We start from the raw sequence: 21,683 nt of genomic DNA, 5'->3' as shown, positions 1-21,683 counted from the left end.
ACAGGTGCCGCTCTGCTGGGCTTGGTATTTCCCCCCCCAAGACCAAGCATTAAGCGAGCAGCGGGAGCAAGAATGAGCATTTAAAATGGCTGAGAAGGAGCCTGCAGCCTGGGAGGGAGGATGTGGCTTTAGCACTGGACTGAGCAGCAGGTGTCCTCCACCACTCCTAAATGCGTTGGGGAAACGCTGAGTGTGTCACAGGTTAAGCAAGCAGCACCAGTACAGGAGTAGTACCCAGGAAAGGCTACACAGGCAGAAGCAGCACTCCCAGCTCTCGCACACCAGGAAAAGAAAAATATTAACACACCGGTTGTATGTTTCCAAAGCTTTGGGCAGGGCAGCGTGGGATCGCACCAAGCAGGAACTGCCGGGCTGTGGAGATCAGCTCCAAGGGATCCCCCTGGAGAACACAGAGACAGCCGATAAAGGCCAAGCGCAATGTCACTTCCAGCCCTCAGTCCTTGCCTTCCAAAGTGAAACAGGAACCATTACATCACACCTAGGGGCTATTCACAGGTTCTGCACATCAGTAGTGACTACATCCACCCTGAGGTTCTGTACAAGTAAGACAGCAGCAAGGCAGCTTCTCTGAACCCCAAGGTGCAAGCAAGCTGACTGCCTGCAAAGGCAGCTGCACAAGCGCCCTTTGCTTTGTAGAGGAAGGTGGGAGCAAGGAGGGATGCTGCAAGTGGCAGGGATAAAGGTTAGGATTCACAGTTACGAAAGAGTCAGCTTCACTCACGTGCTCTGTGGGGTCTGGGCTCTGGCCTGCTTGGTCAGACCGCGGCAGATCTTTCCCTTCCACAAAGAGTCGAAGCAGCTGGATGTACAGATCGAGCGCCACGTAGAGGAAGGTGGGCTCTCGAGCGAGCAACTCATGGTGAAAGCAAGGGGTGAGGCTAAAGGAGGTCACACCCGGTGTCTGGTTAGCACTGGTTCTGTGGTAGACTCAAACGCGGAAAGACAGAAGGCAAACACAGCTGGTGCTCTTGCCGCTGTCCATTTTACAAGTCCCATAGGGTGCAGGGCCGCCCCCCTGCCAGGAGCAGGAAGGCAGCCAGGGACACTCCCTTCTGGAGCATGAAGAGAAACTTCTAGCAGAAGATACAGGACTCATTAAATAGCAATTCTGCCATGATCAAGTATTCTCTCCTGCACAGCTAATGTAATTGCTCAGCCCACCTGCAGGCCAGCCATAGTTACCTCTGTGCCAGCTGTTGTACATGCAAATGATCAGCCGCAAAACCACAGAATGGTTTGGGCTGGAAGGGACTTAAAGGTCATCTCGTCCCAACGCCCCTGCCATGGGTACACGAGCACCTCCCTTCCGAACCCAGCAGGACATTACCTGTAGAATGCAACAGGCAAGAGCTGGATGTGGTGGTCCGAGGCTGCACTGCGGAGGACATGGTATTTCCTAGGGTCTGCAATGGACAAAGAGAAGCACTAAGCATCTTTAGTAGTCCTCAGGCCACCTTGCATACTTCTACAGCAGCACAGGGGCCATACAGTTTCCTTCCAGCCCACAACAAACACTGGTGCTTGGTGGGGGTGACCACTGAGAGAAGCGAGCTTCCCCGCTGAGGCTTTCTCTACCACAGGGAACAATACTGAGTTTCAGTTGCTCCTGATCATCAGCTGGGTCACCATACTGCAGGGTTGAGAAGCAGGATGTTCTGGAATTTTACTCAGGCAAGTGTTTTTTGTGCTGCTTACAAAGGCCCCTCAGTTCCTTCTTACAGGTACATTCATTCATCACAGAGAGGAGAGCAGCTGGCAGCACTGAACCTCACCTTTCCACCCTTGCAGGCAGGACTCGCTCACCTTTCTCTGCCGAATAGAAAAGAAGTGGCCAGGACATGCCCCTCTCTTCCAGGCATTGCAAGATCTCCAGGGACCATTCCTGAGAAGTCTGAAAATCCACTCCCTCCTGGGTGTCAGAAAGGACAGGTCAAGTTAGGCTTAGGTTTTAGTTGCATCAAAGCAGAAAGGAACCCCTCTTAAGAGAGTGTGTCCATGAAGTGCTCTATTAAAGGACCTTTACAAATTCAGCCCAAGTGCTTCCCCTGGCCTGGCAGCCTGGACTCCCCCAGGCAATCAGGCATTGGAGTAACACAGTGCCTTGTCACCAAACCAGGCCACCACAGGGCTCAGCAGAGAGCAATTTGCAAGAGAGGGGGAAGCAGCACCCATGAGCAACCGACTCATCACCAGCACACTTCCCAGCAGTGCTCAGCACAGAGCCACTTCATGTCCTGCACCAACCCACCCCACTCCCCAGAGCAGGTTTTTCCCCCTCTAACCTTCCTAGTGACAACATGTCTTGGGATTGTTGAATGGCTGGGTTTTTTGTATTACTCATTTTACTTGGAATAACCTCCCAGATCTGTTTGCTCAAGATGTTTCTTTCCTCAATGACTCTTCCTCCAGACCCTCCCAGAGGCAGACCATGAGACAAAATGATTATTTTTAACTTGAATCTGCTCCCTGATCAAATCTGTTAGGTGACTACACAAACGGCTGCACTTCAAAGCTGAGAAGACAGCAAAGGGACAGGAACAAGCATTCACAGGTGGGAGGATGCTTAGGACAGACAGCTGCTGGAAGAAACTTGTCATCTTTGCTTCATTTAATAGCATTAAATCATTTGGAAACTAATGTTCCTCCTTGCTGGGGACCCCTGCTCTTATGAAATACCACATATGTTTCCAGCCTGAGGAAAAATGTCCTCCAACAACTGTGAGGCACAACACAAAAGCTAAGAGAGAGAGATGAGGTCCCTGTGCTACCTGGGAGGTGTAAAGTCTGAACTGAAAATAGCAAGTCATTCAAGGAAGAGAAATAAAAGCTACTATAGTGAAAGGGGAGATAACATCAGTTAGAGGAAAACACAGGTTTAATCTGATAGGGACAGAAAGGCTTTCAGCAGGCTCTGTCTGGGATGCTGCTGATCCCTTCCTTCTGGCAGAACAAGCTACCAGCCTTCACAGTACCGGTACAAAGCATTTTTAGGCAGCAAACCAAGCCGATTAGACACATTTGTGTCATGAGAATTCCCTCAGGGCTGAATTTACCTTTGGTGCTATTTTTGCTGAGATGACATCCATGAGCGCAAAGAACAGCAAAGAAACAAGAAGCTGCAAGGAAAAGAGAGACTGCCTGTTAGTTGTATCTGTGGTGGTGACCCAGAACTTTTGCTTTCCAGTCCCAGTCAGGGAAATAACATTTCATCAAGTATGTTCCCAGGGTGGACCTGGGATGAACTACAAACACTGCTGTTCCTTCCAGGTGAAGGCAGTGTGTTTGAAGACAACAGACTGCAGCCTGACTTCATCGTTCATTGCTTCTAAGGGTAAATTCCACACTATATTTACTACTCTTGAAGCAAGGCTTGCTGCAGTCAGAAAGCTGGACAACAGATGACAACCTCTGTCAAACACAGGTAAAACTGAACGAGCAAGCACAGATGTAAACCTGGAGGACAGCAGTTGCTGGTCCATAGCCAGCACGGCATACCACCAGCAGACGCTGTGCAACCTCCCATCTCAGCAAGCCCGTTGTAATCTTGTCCCAACATACACTGGTTATCACTTTTCTGGATCCCTACCATGCAAATCAAAGGATGCAGTGGCTTTGCGATCCTAGGAAATTAAAGTTAACTAAGTTATTTGTGCTGCTAAACCAGTTGTAAAGCTAACCTTCATTTCCTGTCTCTGTCTGAGCAGGGAGCGGGCTAAGCCACACAGCATATTCTGTGCACCGCAGGTCTGTTTGCACTTGCACAGCGGTCAGACCAGGGCAGGGAACATGGCAGCGAGAGACCTTTCACTTCAGCTGAGAGCTCTCCAGAGGCACAGACTGCTACACGTGGATGGATCAAACAAAAAGGAGTTCTGGATGTGGAAATCCTGGGTTCCTTGCATTTAACTACAGTGTGCCATCCCCAAAAGGTGGCTAATTTCACAACACTCTCAACAGAGAGAGATCTGCCCTTTGTCTGTTGCCTGAAGGGATTCAGCACCTGACCTCACACCAGTCCTGTGTGTGGGACCAAGTCCCCACCACAGAAATATTTGTGCAACCCCATAGATATTGGGGCAGTAGTAGAGGGTCTGACCTGAGGCCTGAACACCAGGCAGCTGCTGGGACCCCAATTACACTCAGCCCTCCCACTGTTCTCACTTTTCCTGGCATCCTTCTCCTATCTCAAGGCAGACTTTGAGGTGAAAGCTGCTGTTATTCCACATCTACCAAATGCTCATATCAACCCAGTGAAACCAGTTCCCGACTAGCAGCTTTTGGCTCTAGACCAGTATAAACAGTGGAGGAGTCAATCCTGTAGCAAAAGGAGCTGCTACCATCACTGCTGCCTGGAGCAATAAAACTTAAGAGTAAATCGTAAAGCACAGCTTCCGCTTCAGCACTATTCACCTGTGAACGTCTCTGTACAGGGACACTCCCCACACTGAGCTCTGGTCCTGGCTATCTCCCCTGGAAGATCAGGCAGCACTGCCAGGCAGCAGCCAGGCTTCCTCCTCAGCAGAGCATTTCCAAGAATTCTTGTGCACGGAGGGCACTGAGCATGGTGAAATGGCAAAGGCATTTCCTGGAACAGACTTGGGAAAACCCTCAGGAAATCTGACACTGAAATTCCCAGTCTGTCTTCCCAGAGCCATTAAAATGCCTGCACTCCTGTCTCACCAACCTTCTGCATCACCTGAACCTCCTAGCCAAGTTGTCTGAGCCAAAATCCACAAGGACTGCTCCTTTGTCAGAGGGAGTGGTGACCTCGGCATGCCATGGATTGAGCTCTCAATTGCAGCAGCCCTCTCTTTGCCATCAGTGTTTAAAGCAGCTGTTTAATAGTTCTCCCTGACTTCACAGAGGACACAGTATCAGAGTTAAAAGTTTACATTTGAAACAACTTTGACTCTAGGATAAGTATTTTGCAACTGGCAGTTTACAGCTGCATTTTATCAACTAGCCACCAGCAAGATTTCACAACAGGGTTTACCAGGGATACGGCAGTATCTCAGGACAACCGTTCCTCAGCTAAAGACATTCTGCTTTTAGTTCTCAAGTGTAGGGAACAGCAGACATTTTAAATGCATCCAGTCTTGCCTGCTCTGTGTCAGTCCCCAGTCTCTTCAGTGCATTTTTCTCTCGTCCACGTGGTGAATGCTGTTGAATGATACAATGGAAGAAGGCGGCTGAAATCCAAGGAGGGCCAGAGAGGGGGAAAGCGACTCCAGAAGAAAGGAAGCTAGGGAACAAAACCAACATGTCATGGTTTTGGAGGGGAAAAAAAAAAGAAAAAGAAAAAAAAAAATCACAGCTATAAATGAGGAAACCAGGGGCTTTGGCAAAGGGTGTTAAGTTTGTGACTGGGATCAAATAACCAAAATTGTTCTCTCCAAATTTTTTCCCCTGCAGTTGCATGCTACATGGAGACAGTTTAAAAAACAAAACAAAACCAAACCAAAAACCAAACAACAAGTCTAGAAACAGACAGAAGCATTCCCAAATCCCTTTTGTCAGAGGCTGGACAGGTATTTAACTGTCTACTACAGAAACAAACGATGCTGCAAGGAGATTCTTATACTAGATTTCCAGCTTTTGGAGAAAAGTTGCAGAAAGCTGAACAGCCAGCGTAATGACAGGCAAAGAAGGAAGCATCTAGCAGAGGAGCAGTCAGTAGCTTCAGGAGACCAGAGATTCACCCAATCCAGAGGGCAAAGGGTGCAGAAGCCTAAGCAAATGACTCAACACTGTGCTAAAGGCTATTTCGAGTGTTGTCTAATGAGGATTCTGCCTTCTAGTCTCTAAAAAGATTCTTTTCCTATGGTGAAACTCTGACCCATATTACATGGAAGGCCAGACTAAATAATTATAACAACCCATTTTGAGTTTAAACTCTACAAAGGAATGTGTATATAGCTGTCCTACAAGCCTCCATCCACATTAGCATTTCATAATGCCTGTTGAAACTCAGCCTGGCTCGGAGAACAGGCCTCCTAGGCGCTGATCCCTCAAGAGAGCAGGTTCTCCCACCTGCAGATCCACACTCCTGCCCTCACCTGGCAGCCGAGGACTGCCATTCCCTCAGTCTTTCCAGTTCTTCTGCGAGTGGAGTCCCAAAGAGTCTCTTCCACTGAGAGCAAAGTACTGGCTCCAGCCTTGGCCACCAAAGCTAAGAAGAAAGACGGAAGCCAGCAGCATTAGTGGTGGCATACTCAGTAGCTATTTGCAGTCAGGTATGCACACGATCTCAACCAGATACTCTGAGAAAGGGGCTTTCCCCTTTATAGTCCAAATTCTACATACACACATAAGAAATATAAGAAGTTTCACATCCTGGAAGTGCAAAGAGCATCATTTGTGTCCATACCATGGCACCCTGAAACTTCTCTAGCAGGACCAGTCATAATAAAAGAACAGTTCTGCAAAGGTGATATACGTGCTTACCACATGCAAAAAAACCATGGATCCTCATGTAAAACAGTGCATGAAGAGTTACGCACAGGACATAGAAGAAAAAAAAAATAGCTGTGCTTTATGGACTTTTCAGTTGCTTGGCATGTAACAACCAGCACAGTGCTCTGAAACCAAGACAAGCTTCCAGCTTTTCACTCTTAAACAGCCTCTGTTCCACTACTGTGGTGACACCCCAGAAGCAAGGCTGCATGTCCAGAGCTGGGATCAGCGATACCAAGGGTACTAAACCACTGTAATTTTCCAAAGGCATTAAGGATTACTACCCCCACACTTCAGATTAAAGGAAGTTTAAAAACAAGTGGTCTGAACTGGTACTGAATTTTCATCTAGTACTCTTCAGACGAAATAATAACACTTACAGCTGCAGAAAAAAGCAGAATGGCACATTTGGTTTTACATGCTGTTAGAACATTGTTGACCTCTTCTACTGAGTCTTCACAGTCCAAGCTGGCATTAAGCAGGCCCTGGAAGAGGATAAATTACGAGATGACTACATAAATATCTTTGCTGCTTTGAAGTACCTCACCAAGCCATGTGTAAACTAATCAAAGATAACTGTAGGGGTCAGCATGGCCCAGCAAAAGCAACGTGCACCCAACAGCTTCTCCTTCCCCCAACAGCTTTGCTATATTGTATTAAAATTAATCTCTACCACTACTTCCCCTCCTGCTACTTCTCTTCTGTTTCCTGGATTATTGCTCTTCTTTTTGAAATCTACACAATAATTCTCAAAACAAGAATACAAATAGCACATCTTGTGTCTAAGAACAGCATAGTCAGGCTAGCTGGACAATGGAGCAGAATGACAAAAGCAGCAGTTACCCTGAAAAAGTGAGCAGTGATGTCGTAGGAGAGCGCATACCCTCTGGAACAGACATTCTTCTGTGGGAAGAAAAGAGGGGGGGGGTGTGAAGTCATTCCTTCTGTTTTGAATTGTGATTTTCTTTGAACATTTTGGGTGTCTGGCACAACAGGTAGCACAAAATTACCCAGTGAGATCCTGAGTATCAGTTCAGCCTGCAGAAACTTAATTTCTAATGATTAGGTAGTGCTTTACAGTCCCAGCACTAGAAAGCAAAGCAGGCAGCCCTTCCCAGCCCTACCACATGTTGTGGATGGCAGCAGCAGTTTGATTGTCTTGGAATGAATGGAGGTTTCTGGCTGTGCCTATTATGCTAGTTCAGAAGGGCCTGAAAAGGCTGGCCAGGGTGAATAAATAGAAGTGATAGCTATCCCTTGAGCACAAAACAGTGCCCTGAGGGACCTGCAAGTCAACTGATCTTCCCCCAGGAAGCTGGAGGGATGTTTCTGAATGTTTCTCCAGTGCATGTAACGCAGGAGGATGAGCAGGATCTCACTGCCCACACAGGAAAGTAGTTTAATGTCCTGGCACAAGATATTGGAGAAGAGTGCATGCTCAGCCCCTTACTTCTAGGCCTCCACGAAAACACTGCTGATTTCACTCTAACCCACCGTCAACCAACAAAGACAGGGTGGCACAGAAGGACAACATATCCACACAAAGGAGAGAAGGCATCCCCAAGGCTGCTGCACATGCATGCGCACCAAAGACATATGTCATCACAAACAACGTGACTGGAAAGAACACTCCTACTTCTCCAGAACTGGCCAAGCTACTACCACATCTCTGCTGTGATCACCCACTGGTGAATTTACCCCTGGACCGTGCACACCCAGCTCCCACCACTGATATGCTGGCTGGCTCTGCCCCAGATTTGCTGACACTATTTCCCAAGGATTCTCTCTCAGTAGTGTAAAATGCCACCGTAATTCCAAGTGAATGAACCCAAAAGTCATCCTACAGCAGGCAGTAGTTTAATGTAGTTTATTTAATGCTGAGGGGACCTCTGCAGAGCTAGGAGCTGGGAAGTATCAAGCATAACAACTTGAGCCTCCCTACAGTATGATATAAGCTAAGTTTAAGTTTGGCTGCATTTTAACTCCTGTCCTAAATCCAAGTTTAAGGTCTTTGCCTACAGCATTTATCAACAAGAAATTATCGTTTGGCTAACAACACATACCAGCTCTGAGTTTACAAAACAAAAAAAGTCTTCACAGTCCAACATGGTTTTCATTCCTTTTCGACATGTCTTGATCAGAGCGGATGCAGGGAGCCCTACCAGAATCCTTAGGTAGGGAAGAACAAAAACAAAATTGAGGTTAACATCAGGAAGAGAATCAGACTCCACACTCCTGGGGCACGTGCCTTTTGATATTTGGGGAGTCTAAGAGATCTCAAACATGTTGACAGAAACTGCACATGGAATCTTCCCAGTTGCCCAGGAAAAAAACTGCACTTCAATGATATACGCACTACTTTCAAAGATACCATCAATGGCTCAAAACCAGAAATGCACACCTAGGTTACAGCAGCAAAAAGAGTAATTAACAATGGTTAACACAAGTGGTGGCATTAAGAGTGTTGCTGGCTGTAAATAAGAGTCCATGAAGACGCGTGGTCTTTGAAATCCAATCTAGTGGCAGGGACAACTCGTCGCTCAAGATGGCACACTGAAATGCAGTTAATGCATGTTGGTACCAGGGAGTAAGCATCTCTTGCACAACCAGTACCGTGACATAAAGTGTCATTTTCACTTGCTGTGGAATAAGAGGGGAGGCTACCCAGCTGCGCAGGGACACACCATAATTCCTTCGAACAGCAGTTTTGTTTGAGGCATTCTCAGCCGTCAGAGCTGCATTTACCTTCTATGCAGCAGCAGCTCCTGCTGCCTCCATAGCTGCTCACCCAAAGCAGAGCCAGGTTCTCTGTCTTTCAGTCTTTCCTGGAGAATCTCAAACAGGAAGTGTCTCTGGGCATCCAAGCATCCAGAAAGTAACTTGCGCCTACACCCCAGCTCCAGCACTATCTCCTAAAGAGGGAGATGGTGGGAAAACAGTTTGTCGGGGCTACACACTAGTTTGCATTCAAATCCTCTATGTTTCTCTGAAGTAACACAGAGAGATCAAGAAAAAAACTCTCAATTTCCATGCTACTGCTCACATGCGAGAACTGAACATCAGCCTTACATACACCAGCGTATCAGGAAATACTTTGACTGAGCAAATTCAAGGATTGAACATACAGATACACATCAAAATCTGAAGTCACCTGCAGCTTGCAGAGAATATCAGGATTGACTCTCATCTTAGATTGGCCACAGCTACCCAGGTCCAACCTGAAATTAAGAGACACACCAGGTAACTAACCCTGTTAGCTCAGGAAGATAACACAATTCAAGTAAAGTGAAATGGCTTCAGGTGAACATAAAGCTCTAACATTAGTGTTCCTTAAATAAGCTGTAGGCAAGACAGCAACTCTCCTCTAACCCTCCCTCCTTATTTTCCAGCTTCAGCCACCTTCTCAGGGGCACTGATGCCTGTCTGGCTGAACAAATCTGAATACAAATTCAACTTTAAAAAAAAAAAAACAACCAAAAAACCAGACCAGGTACTATCTGTGACTGCAACCTCAGACCTCTGTCACCTAAAGCAAGATTCTTATGCAAAGACTGGTGACTCATGCAGAGCCACCTCCCAGCTTTCACTTCCAGCCAGACCTGTGAGAAGGGAATCGCCTCCACAGCCCCATGTCAGGCACAAGCTCACAGCTCCTAGCTTGCAAGGTCGTTAGCAGAACCATTGCTTCTGCAGAAGTTCAAGTCATGACACAGAATACCTTTGTGAGGAATCCAGAATGGTATTGATAATAATGCCACATGCCTTCTCCAGGTCTCCGTCACAGCCACCAGAAGTAGAAGGTGCAGGAAGATACCATTGATAGATGGCCCAATAATGGAAATCCTGTCTGCAGTATTGAAGAGAAGTCAGGAAATCTATCACAACATTTTAATGGTGCCCTTCCCTTGATGTAAAAGGAAGTTCACCCACCCAGTGGAATGACAGATAAAAGCACCCACTTAAGTACAGGTATAAAAAAAATCATCCACCAGACAGCACATGTCCTGGTGTCAGTCATCTCTTGCTTCCAGAAACAGGGAGGTTTTCTGAAAAGTTATTTGGAAGGACTGCACATGCAAGCCAGAGGTTATCCCAGTGAACTTCCTCAAGTTAAAACACACGCCTCATTCTAGCGTTGCTTGAACTATGGACAAACCGTAGTAGCTGACAGGCATTTGTGTCCCACAGCAGCTTTTTAATTTACTTCCTGATCTTCAATGCTTTTTCCTAATTTGGGTGGAAAGGACTCAAACTACTCCTTTTTCAACAGAGCTCCTCTGCACTTACCTTTCTGAAGCAGACAGAATATCCTTCTCGGGGCACACTTCCAGCTCCAACAGCAGCCACTCTCTGAAAGACAACTGGGAAAAGCAACGATTTGGGGGAAGAGGTCAGACCAGCAAGACAAGTAACTTGTGCAAAACAGCCACCTTCTTCCCAACATAAAACCCACCTTCACCCATACCCAGACACAACCTCATGCAGATTAAGAGATATGAAACAGGAGACATCGACCCAAAGAAGTTCATGTACTGTTTCCCTTGCAAGAAAACGAAACTAAACCCCGCTGGCATTCAAAAACTGACTCAAAGCAAGAATATAAAGCATCTCTCGCACAGACCCACACATACCCACCCCTTTGACATTTTCAAACATGCTCATCTTCTTGAAGTCTAGATACCAGAATTAATGTATGTTATTAGAAATTAATGCTAAAATGAACAAAGCACCATAGTCAGACAGACTGGTATAAGCATCAAAGAAAGGTTATAATGCAAAGGTATTTTACCCTTGTACATCAAGCTAGCCAAGCATAAGAAGTCATTCTAGTAACATGACAAACTCCTCTGCACAAAGACAAACTGGTTTTATATAAACTAGGTTAAAAAAAGAAATCCTGTCAAATCAGATACATAGCAAGGATGGCATAAAGAGAATAGCCAAGATGTTAACCTGCTTCACGGCAAGGCAGAGCCACACAATCCAAGATACACAGGTGGTTCAGGAGAACACTGACATTTAGACCAAAGCACAAAAAAACCAAAAAGCATGTACTTTCAGTCCTTTGATTCACCGTCACTTCATAGACAGTACACAGTAGGAAGCGAAGGTTATGGACAGGCCTTTTCTCTTCAGCTTCTGATCCATTTCTTACTGATGCAGTATACCTTGCCAAGCTTTCTGCTTTTGCAATGAGCAGGACACAAAAGCTTTACCTCTAGTTTTCTATTTCTACCTTCTCATCACCATCAAAATCTACAAACAACATTGAGCCCATAACCTAGCACACACGACACCTTCAGCTGTCAGACCAGCTTTTCAGGCAGTAACTTTTTACAGGAAGCTTTTTATCACCTATAAGAAAACGGCAGATCTGAAAAAAACACCCAAAAATTACAGTGTGAACTTAAGTAATAGAAAAGATTTATACCTGGAATGTTTTTTCCTTCAAGAGCTCTCGAAAGCGTGCTTGCTTCCATAAACAAAGGCTGGCTCTTTTGTAGTTCAGAGAGGGGCATGACAAGGAACTCCAGATTAGGTCAGGTTTAGCCTCCTCGCACAGGATCCCCCGAGCTTCTAAGCTCAGCCGTGGCATGATGTACTGCAGCTGAAAAAGACATAAACCCCCTGCACATTTCCATCACAAAAAAAGGCCTAGTGCAACCTCTGGTTGTGTGAAACTGCCAAACAAGCAAACACACAGAGTGGTAAAACGGGAGGGTACAAAGATGCATTTTTATACAGTTTTCTTCATACAAGTTATAGTTACACAGGGGTCTGCAGCAAGCAATTGAACTGAAACCAATCTTTCTCATAAGTAATAGCAAAACTTTTTTCCTTTTACCTTCTTAACAAGGCTAGGAGGAAGCAAGGCACACAAATCTCCATGAGAATAGGATGAAAACTTGCACATGAGATAAGACGCTGCTGCAGTGCAAAACCTGATAGAGAAAAAGAAAGAACTCCATTATCTGGTTGGTTCAATCATATCTGTTCCCAGTCATAAAGTCTAGAGTCAAAACAAAGACTGAGTGTTAAAAATGCTTTTAACCAACATGTTCCAAACCTATTTGGTTTTGGGACCACTTATATTTATATGCTCCCAACCCCAGGTACATTAATGGCACAAATTTCAGAAGCAGAGACTAAAAAAAAAAACTTTGACAGCATCCAGTCAGTCCTTCTTCCAGCAAGCAGTAGGATCATCAGGATGCCATTTCATGCAGGACCACCACCAGCCTGTTTCTCTGCATAGCACCTCTGTGCAGCAGAAACATCTACACATGCTCTGGAAATCCTCCGCAGGAGCACAGGAGTGTTGCCAGCATCCCTCCAGCAAAGCTAAACCCATCACCTGGGGAAGCAAGGATGTGGTGGATGCATGATCTCACCTCATGCAGAAGACCAACGACTCTTTTGTCCTGCATGCTAGCAAGCAGTTCCAGTACTCAGAAAGGGAAAGGACCTTTTCAGGAACAGGCTGAGAAATTCCAAAATTGGCTTCCACTTCAGGAATTAAGGCTCTGGATTCACTTAAATGGATCACAAAAGCTGCTAGTCCTAAAATATGAGCATCATTCAGGGAAGGACCCTGCAAGCCAAAGATAAGTAGAGAACTGAAGAGAGACAGATGTCTCATTTGTAACAAAACAACCTTTTTCAGAACAAAACCCTCATAATCAGTCAAGTAGCAAAACATTGCTTCTGCCCATTGCTAATGTGTAGCAATGTCAATTTACCAGATGAGAGATACCAGTTACACCAAAAGTGTTCTCCCTTCCTTGAAACTGTGCAGCTATCTTTGGTCAACCCGCAGAAAAATCAGTATGTTTCTGTAACAGTAGTTTGAAGCAACTGGCTGTAAGTTCAGCCCAGCAGAATTTCAGACTCAAGGTTTTTTAGTTTCTGTGACAGCTAATCCAGCCTATCAGCCTTTTAATTTCACCTCTGCAGTATCACAGGGTAAAGGAAATAAAAACAACAGTGCTGTAAAAGAAAACTATGCATTACTGCACCCCAGATTTGGGGGTCTTACTTTTATTTTTTTTAAAAGGGGGGTACAATTGAATTATTGGTGAATTAGTGGTGGAAGTTTAGGAATCAAACATTCTACTATTTTTCTTTTGGCTTGTTCATAAACTTGCTTATTTTAGCTTCTGTTAAAATATATCTCTGAATGCATTAACCTTCTACAGTAGTATTTCTGTAGGAAAACATTCAGCTAACATTTGTGAGAGCAAGTCAGTATAACTTGGCTGAAAAGAGTTTTGGTTTTTGTGGGGTTTTTTGGTGTTTTGGTTGTTGTTTTTTTTTTTTTAAGCTTGTAAGATAGTCAAGTCCCTCCATGGTGCAGTCCAGACAGGTACATGCCCCACAGCCCAGGAAATGGAGGTAGGATAGCCTTTAGTACACTATAACCATATGATTGTTGGTTGGAAAACTAACCTGATGATAAATAAGCTGGCAGAGCCTGCCCAAAAGAGCAGGTAAGAGATTCCTGTGTCCACACATCATCTTCACAAACAAGGAGAGACATGGGCCCTGCCTGCAGAAGGTAAAAAACACATGCTCATTTTACCTTTTATCCCCAATACAGGAAGAGGTATTTAAAAATACTTAAACACCGTGAACCTGAGCCATACTTGTTTGTAAATACAGGATAATTATCATTCCATGTATATGCTCGAAGGAAGTGTCACCTTTGGGATATCTGAACAGAGTAACCCTACACAAAGACACGAACACCACCAGTGCCCTGCCTCTAATACTTGATAACATGTAGTCAAAGAGGTGTTCTGAGATGATAACAAGGAGGAGGAAGCTGCCTGGGGCACAGTTAGCTTTTTTCAGACAGAAAGCACAAGGTAAACAGAAGCAGAGCAATAAATGGGATCAAAAAAACAAAGCAAGAGCAAAAAGGAATTAATACAATAAGATCCTGTCGCGAAACAGAGGGAAGGAGGGACTTTCCCACTCAGCTGACAGAAAAAAACATCCTCAGGGGTGACTGAATGGGGAGTTGGATTTAGAAACAATTTCCTGGGACACTTGTTTATCCCAGCTACTTTTCAGCCCAGGTTTTCAATACAGCTTCATCTGCTCCAGGGCAAAATAGTGTTAAACAGAGGGGAAAAGATGCACCAGCTGCCAAAGTGCACTGCACTCCAGAGAGGCAGCCACCTAGTTCAGTACTGTTGACGGCTGGGATTGCAGGCAGCTTGTCAGTACATTGTTGTTTTCCAACAAAGCAATTTTACACTGAAATGTTGACCATAATGTTTACAGACTTCTGTCACACTGTGAAGGAGATTGCTATTAACAGTCCTTCCAGTGGCAGAGGAGTGCTACCACTCCCTCAGGTAGCCAGAATCAAAAAAACCCCAGGCCAGAATCAAACCGAGTCACTTCCAAGGGGACAGGAGGTAGAGAGAAGGTGTATCGTGCTGCTCTTCTTGTGCCTGCAGCATTAGACTTCATGCCTCACTCATTTCATATTAGGTATGGCATTAGGGATGAAGGTTGAACGTGCCAAAAGCACCAAACACACCAGAAGACACCCCAAAGACACATCAGTATGAGCTGTCAAAGAAAAGCATGCTCTCCTCCCCTGATCTCTAGCATCAGCCAGCAGGTAATTCTTGGACAAAAAGAACTTGCTTCATTCCCCATCCCCACCACTGAGCTGAAATCACCAACCTGATCACCTAGTATTTGTAGGAAGTTTTTATATGTTGTCACAGAGCACAAAGCAGAGCCAAATGCCACTTTTTCTGAAGGGATCAGTTAAAAACAGAGAAGAAACGTGTTTTATTTATGCATATGCATTAAAGTGCATTAGTTCTTAGACTACAAAAACTCAGAATAAAGCAGCCAGCAAACACCAGCCTGGCATAGTGGGTATGAACAACCAGTAGTCCTTCCTCACCCCTGGCCAAGTGTTAGAGCTCTAGTGTATTAACCAGTTTTTATTTCCCTATTTTACTTGCATCTTACCTGTCAGGAGGGTTAAAATATGAAGCAGCTATTAGGTTTTGGCAGAATGATGTCAGCAGAAGATCGACAACCTGGAATTAGAGACACACTGCTAATTCCTACTTGTTGGGATGGATATCTAGATCTAGTTGTCTGCTTCATATATATTTTTTCCTGACAGTAAAATAGGGAGACAGATCAGATAATTACATTTGCTACAAGTTGTACAGATCCACTAGCACTAAGAAGAGATGAAAAATTAAGTCCCTAACAACCCAGGAATGATCCCAGCACACAACAAACTTCTAGACAAGCCTGGTGAAGAACGCTTAGCTCATCACAGGTCTGCTCTGATAGAATGTGTCTCTAGATCTCACCATTAGACATCCAACAGCTTCCAGGAGGTTAAAACATACAGTAATCTCTGCAGGGCAAAACAAGGTAGACAAAAGAAGCGTATTTCCTGTTTTCACAGACAAATCAGCCTTTCACATGGACTATCCAGCTGCACTTTTAACCTACAGAACCCCACTCATTTCTCACCCCAGGCCCAGTGGTACTCACACCCTTATGGCAGGGTTCCAACCTTGGGGCAGAAATGTCAACTTGGATTGGAGAATTCAAAGCAGCAGCTTCGTTCTGATCACTGCTGTGGCCCAAGACAGTTGCCAGTCTGTCGGAAATCACTGCAATCTGTGCTGGTACATCTGTGGGAAGGTAACAGGAGAAGAGGAGAACCAGGATAGAAGACATGAAATATTTACAACTCCAGACAGTAGGAAGAAGAGCAAGTGAAATAAATATTCTAATTGATCAGGGCCCACACCAGAAACAGCCTTCAAAAGGGGGCCCCAAGTCACCAGGCAAGCCCTAGGAATGGGGCTGCCCATCTTGGCAAAGATCAGTGTGGTACCAAGTGATCATTGCAAAGATGCAGACCTAAAGCTCTGAACAGAAGCACCGGAAATACATCAGACATTAAAATATACATATATATTCATAGCTGAAAGGATTATACAGATCTGAAAGATGACGATCTTCAGGTACCCGTGGCAAGTAACTACTGCTGTTGCTTTGGCTAGCATTAGCCACATTTTATTAACCCAGCTTTTGTAACAGTCAATTATGGGTAGCTATAACTTGCCTTCCTGCATACCTGCATATTTAGCTTGGTCCACAGTCAGCATCCTTAGTTCAGCCAGTTCAGCCTTCAGCTGCTCAATTGGCTCTTTGGAATGGCTGCTCTCTGCTTGTGATTCATCTAGACAAGAAGAGAGGGAAATGCAACACATTATCCCCACCTTTGTACATTATATCAGTTCATAACATGCATTCAGCAGTCTCTCCATACATTTTCTGTAAAAGCAGTATTTCCTTTTCTATAAGCTATAACAGAACCCCAAACTGTCAATCTGTCACATATACAGCTTTGTTTTTACATTCAAAAATGTGCTATTTGGTTAATCATTTATGAGTTTACACATAGTTGCAGAAATGAATTCAGTTTTCAAAGACAAGAGGCAAAAGAGTTCTCCTTTCAGAGTTTTCTTTCTACTTGCTTTAGCTCTCTGCCCCTCAAAGAAACATTTGTTGTCCTCAAAAGACTGGAACCAGTCTCAAAATACAGAGACAGACATTACAGCATGAATACTACATCATTAGCTTCTCCTCACGCCAACACCATGCAACGTCTCCAGATGTTACATGTTACTCTATTCAGGTTTTTGTTTAAAAGAAATAAAAGGAAATTCTTTCTACCACTAGAAAGAGAATGCCACCAGCAACAAGCTGCCACAGTGCAGCCCAAAAACCCCACCCATACAGTTTGTTAGGCAGCAACAGCGTCTTGTACACAGCTCAGAAATAACTCAACCATGAACAAGAGAAGTAAATAACAAAGGTTAAAATTAATACTTGGTATAAACACACTGTAAAGCAACAAGGTGTTAGGAGGCTGCTGAGTCACCTTTATGTGCAAGAGTGAGCACTACCAACCAGGGCACGCTTAAAGCCGGCCAATACTCAATCCTGCCCTAAATCCAGTCTCTGTGCAAAAGCCCCAGGGATGGATCAGGATGCAGGGGACAGAATCGGGGCACAGGGGACACGAGAGGACACAGATGAAGCTGATGCGGATGCAGGGGACAGGATCAGGACACAGGGGACACGGCTCAGACTGTACCACTAGAGGTCACTGGCAATTCAAGGACTCCTGCAGAGAGCCCTGGCTACCCCCTGGGATCCTGCCGATCCCGATCCCAGCAGGCAGGGATCCTTCATCCCTGCCGGTTGCCAGGACAACCTCCGCAGCCAGACTGCTGCACATCTGCGGTTCCCCAGGACTGCTTTGTCACACCTCTCGAGCTACAGCATCTCCTGAATGCTTCAAACGCCTAAAGTGACCCAAGTAGGAGTCAATTACAGATTTGCCGCTGTACACAGAGCACACTTATCTCCACCGCACTCTGGCGATGATCTCTGCTCACTAGTCTGACCTTCTCATTTCATACAAACCTGTGGTGAGGACATCACCCATTTTAAGATGGGTTTGAAACACCCACTTGCTGAAAGAGGCAGAAGAGCTCATTAAATATCTATTACACCAACACACACTGCACCAGCAACGTGGCTACAGTGATGAGACCTGAAATTAGTGGGGCACTCCCACCCAAACACATGTAAACTATGCAATCCCTTCACCGCTGGCTCCAGTCCTCACCCCTCCTGTTTCCCCAGATCAGTCACACAGAGCAATCCATTCTTAAAAGAGGGTGATGGTGAATTCAGACAGCACAAGTGCCATTGCGCAAGGGAATCGACACTGCAGGTTCACACCCCGGGCTAGCCAGAGCTGAGGAGCATTCAAGCTGCAAACGCCGATTCATGGAGATGTATCTGAGCTAGATTTAAATCAGCTAGCTCAGACATCATCTGCAGCCTCAGCACAGCACACAGCTCCGCATGGACTGCAAAAATCCCACCCAAGCAGGGTAGGCAGAGAAAGTCATTATGAGAGTAACTATTTAACATCTCAGTAAGACATAAAGAATGTACACATATTTACGTATAGATTAAAGACCTAGTCAGCCATAATTTTTTTGAACATTTTCAATTCAGGAGGGCATCAATGGAAAAATTATCTTTTCTTCAAACTGATCCATAAGTAAATGTATTTTTTACCTTGTAACATTTTCTCCTTCATAGCACGACAGGCTTGCATGTACGTGGAGTACAAGTTCAAGGGTATTTTATCAGCTCTATAATAATAAATGAGACATTTATTATACCACATAACCACATTCAAACTTCAGCTTTATTAAATATAAGCATAAACAACAGCTATGCTGTGAAATGTAATTAGAAGCTCCATCTCCATACAGAGCATCTGAAGCATTTTTTAATCATCATCTGACACAAGGGCCAGAAATTTATATCCAAGGCTTTTGCAGCAATTATTATACATGTGTAACACACTACACAAAAACAATATTATATATATTAATGCATGCATTAATACCTAGTTCATATATAGTACGCATCTAAGATCACGTAAGAGTGTAAGTTATGTGACATGCAGTATTCACACATCTAAAACACTAATGTGATGGAGAGCAAAGTTTGACCTCCGACACCTGCTGGGCAGGCCCTCAGTATTAAAACCATATTACATGAGGCTCCTAGAACTCATCTGCTTCTCTTAGAATTTAAAAAAAAATGATCCAGTCTTTAATTTTAGAGTTTGACTGGAATGACAAGGCAGGACTAAATGCCTCATTTGTAGACACTGTTGCAAACATTTTTTTTTCATGATAGGTTACACAGGGATTACTGAACTTAAAATAAAGCTGTTTCTGCAATGCAGAAAAGCACTTTTAAACATGCATACAGGGCAAGCCTGAGTTCTGAGGGGGGCTGCATTCTCCTGGGGCATTACCCTGGTGTCCTTAAGAGCAGCTCATAAAGAAGCATCAACAGACATTTAAGTTTTTTCTTTCACTTTTCCCATATGCTCTCTCAAAGAGAGGTGAGCCTTTCACAGGGGGGCTCATCTTCCTGGTGAAGTTTTATACACAGCAGTATTCTCCAGAGTTTGCATAAAAATATATCTGGCCTGCAGTCAGAGGGCTGCATGTGACGACTCCTAGATAATGGTTTCACAGTGGCTATAGGGCTAATTACAGAACTGAAAATATTCGCCTATACAGATAAGCTACCCCATCCACAACCTGCAAGCCACAAGCCTGGGCACGAAGCCCTGCCAAGAGGGTTAGCCAACACTCAGCGTTTTGTAAACAGTGTCAAAGTCTCCGATAAACTGACGTAAAGTCAAATGTTCTGAAGGGAAAGTCCAGAAGCACAGAAAATAACACTGGGAAGTCTCAATACCTCTTTAAAGAATCTATAAAAGCCATGCGTGCATCTGGGATTTTAGGGAGCTGCAATAGAAAAACAAGCAGGTTAGGCAGAAATTACCCATTTACAAACACACATCTAAATGGGAGGATCAAAAAAAAGCCAAAACCAAATACTAACCACACGTGGCCTGAGCAAAGCAGGAAGAAACCAGGAAGTATAATATGGTCGCCTGAAAATACTGAGACAGAAAATAAATATAGCAAAATATTAACAATGCCAAAGCTGCGAAGTGCCATCTCATTACTTCAAGAATTAGGCTCCTGCAGATAAGAAATATTCATGGTGACATGAACAACCACAGACAAATCAAGTGCAGATTAGCCAAGAGTTATTAGTTTCTTTAATTTTGCTTTTTCTTTATTATAACAACCGTGGACTTCTCGTGCAGGTGTGCATATGCCTTTTTGCTCTCTGCACAACTAGCCTCTATTTAGATGACTATGGAGGAAGTGGATAACACAGAAGGAATTTCCCCAAACCTTCATTGCGCTCACATCCTCAATTTTTCTTGTTATTTTCATTTGGACTTGGCTTTCACTATTATTATTGTAGCTAAAACCAAGAAGAGTTGAAAAGCACACGGTACCTGGCTTCTATCACAGATGTTGGTATCTTCCTTGAGTTTTCAAATATCTGAAGGGCCTTTTCAACATCACGAAGTGCCTGGCCCTGGGGCTGGCTCATGCAAGTAACAAGAGAAACACATTGTGAGAAATCAAGGATGACGATGATCTTCCCTGCTTGTCTGTGCTGTGAAGGGAAGTGACTGAATGAAGGCAGTTGAATAACAAGAACTACCTGATGTGCAGAGTAAAACTGCAGGATAGAGACACAGGGCCTGAACCATCAGCCTGCCTCAATAAGGCTGTAATTTATAACAGCTGTTCTGGGACAGCTCAAAGGTCCATGTAGTTCTGTACACACCTCTTACAGCAACTGCAGCAGCTACTCCTGGTTAACATCACATTGTTTTTCAGTTGGCCCCCACGGGGACAATATCTTTTCTGTTCTGAATATGGTTTATTGTTATTCCATTTTAGTTTGTACACTTGGAATCAAGACCCATAATCTTTGCTTCCAGTCTGTGCTACTACACTGCAGGCAGGACTGCCGCCCTGAGTTACTCCTGTTTGAGCCATAAGACATCTTAAGATTGCAACCACCTGTGCCAGTTTCTCAACCGACAAACAGATCAGAGTTGGAAGAAATTAAATTAAATTTTCACTTACGACTTTCAGTTCATCACAAGACTAGATTTCATTGCAGTATATGCTCTGGTCAACTGGCAGAGCTAGCGCAGCCCCAGTTCCTGCAAGCCTGTGCTCTCCATCCCAGCACCACACAACAACATTAGATCTCCCTTTGTCCCTTAAACCCCCTCCCACAGAATTTTCCATTTGTTTACTATAACCCTCAGTACAGGATGGGAAAGAGGTAGCCAGCAATTCCCTACTTCCAACAGCGGGTGCTGACTGGAGGACTAATGTAGGTGTTGCTTGGCCAGTAGCTAGCTGGCTAATTACCAAGTTCCTCTGCAGCCTCATCACAGTCTATTTGTCCCCCAGGTAAGTAGTTTTCAAGAAATCTGGGGAGAGCCTGCGTATTTACAGCCGCTAACCCCTCCATCTTAAAGCGGGGAAAAGATTCAGCAGCGTGCTCGAGCTTGGTAGGAATGGCAAAGAGGTTGATAGCCTAAGCTCTTTTCCAGGGCAAAAGGGGCATGACTGAGGAGAAGACTGCCAGACCAGCAGTACCTGCACAGATTCATCTGTGGAAGACAAGTCTTCATACAGCCCCATATCTTCTATAGCAACCTGTGT

The 21,683-nt window shown here is 44.7% G+C and overlaps 1 protein-coding gene across 1 annotated transcript in view; it reads right to left on the bottom strand.

Moving 5' to 3' along the window:
- FANCA (FA complementation group A) overlaps window positions 1-21,683 on the bottom strand; it is a 37,092-nt gene that overhangs the window by 424 nt on the left and 14,985 nt on the right. The window contains exons 17-42 of the mRNA XM_037409136.1: window positions 21,618-21,677; window positions 20,450-20,538; window positions 19,981-20,041; window positions 19,834-19,883; window positions 18,628-18,704; window positions 16,604-16,708; window positions 16,012-16,154; window positions 15,469-15,539; window positions 13,921-14,020; window positions 12,867-13,066; window positions 12,320-12,416; window positions 11,906-12,082; window positions 10,762-10,835; window positions 10,193-10,321; window positions 9,626-9,692; window positions 9,220-9,386; window positions 8,538-8,643; window positions 7,318-7,377; window positions 6,855-6,959; window positions 6,078-6,190; window positions 5,122-5,263; window positions 3,075-3,137; window positions 1,825-1,930; window positions 1,349-1,424; window positions 743-899; window positions 308-400 (exon numbers count right to left, since the gene is read on the bottom strand). Coding sequence (XP_037265033.1) covers window positions 308-400; window positions 743-899; window positions 1,349-1,424; window positions 1,825-1,930; window positions 3,075-3,137; window positions 5,122-5,263; window positions 6,078-6,190; window positions 6,855-6,959; window positions 7,318-7,377; window positions 8,538-8,643; window positions 9,220-9,386; window positions 9,626-9,692; window positions 10,193-10,321; window positions 10,762-10,835; window positions 11,906-12,082; window positions 12,320-12,416; window positions 12,867-13,066; window positions 13,921-14,020; window positions 15,469-15,539; window positions 16,012-16,154; window positions 16,604-16,708; window positions 18,628-18,704; window positions 19,834-19,883; window positions 19,981-20,041; window positions 20,450-20,538; window positions 21,618-21,677 — 2,688 coding nt within the window. The remainder of the gene's footprint in view (window positions 1-307; window positions 401-742; window positions 900-1,348; window positions 1,425-1,824; window positions 1,931-3,074; window positions 3,138-5,121; window positions 5,264-6,077; window positions 6,191-6,854; window positions 6,960-7,317; window positions 7,378-8,537; window positions 8,644-9,219; window positions 9,387-9,625; window positions 9,693-10,192; window positions 10,322-10,761; window positions 10,836-11,905; window positions 12,083-12,319; window positions 12,417-12,866; window positions 13,067-13,920; window positions 14,021-15,468; window positions 15,540-16,011; window positions 16,155-16,603; window positions 16,709-18,627; window positions 18,705-19,833; window positions 19,884-19,980; window positions 20,042-20,449; window positions 20,539-21,617; window positions 21,678-21,683) is intronic.

The sequence above is a fragment of the Falco rusticolus genome, chromosome 15 (genome assembly GCF_015220075.1).
Source record: "Falco rusticolus isolate bFalRus1 chromosome 15, bFalRus1.pri, whole genome shotgun sequence".
In the NCBI taxonomy this organism is placed as follows: Eukaryota; Metazoa; Chordata; class Aves; order Falconiformes; family Falconidae; genus Falco; species Falco rusticolus.
This window is presented reverse-complemented; position numbering and strand designations above follow the sequence as displayed.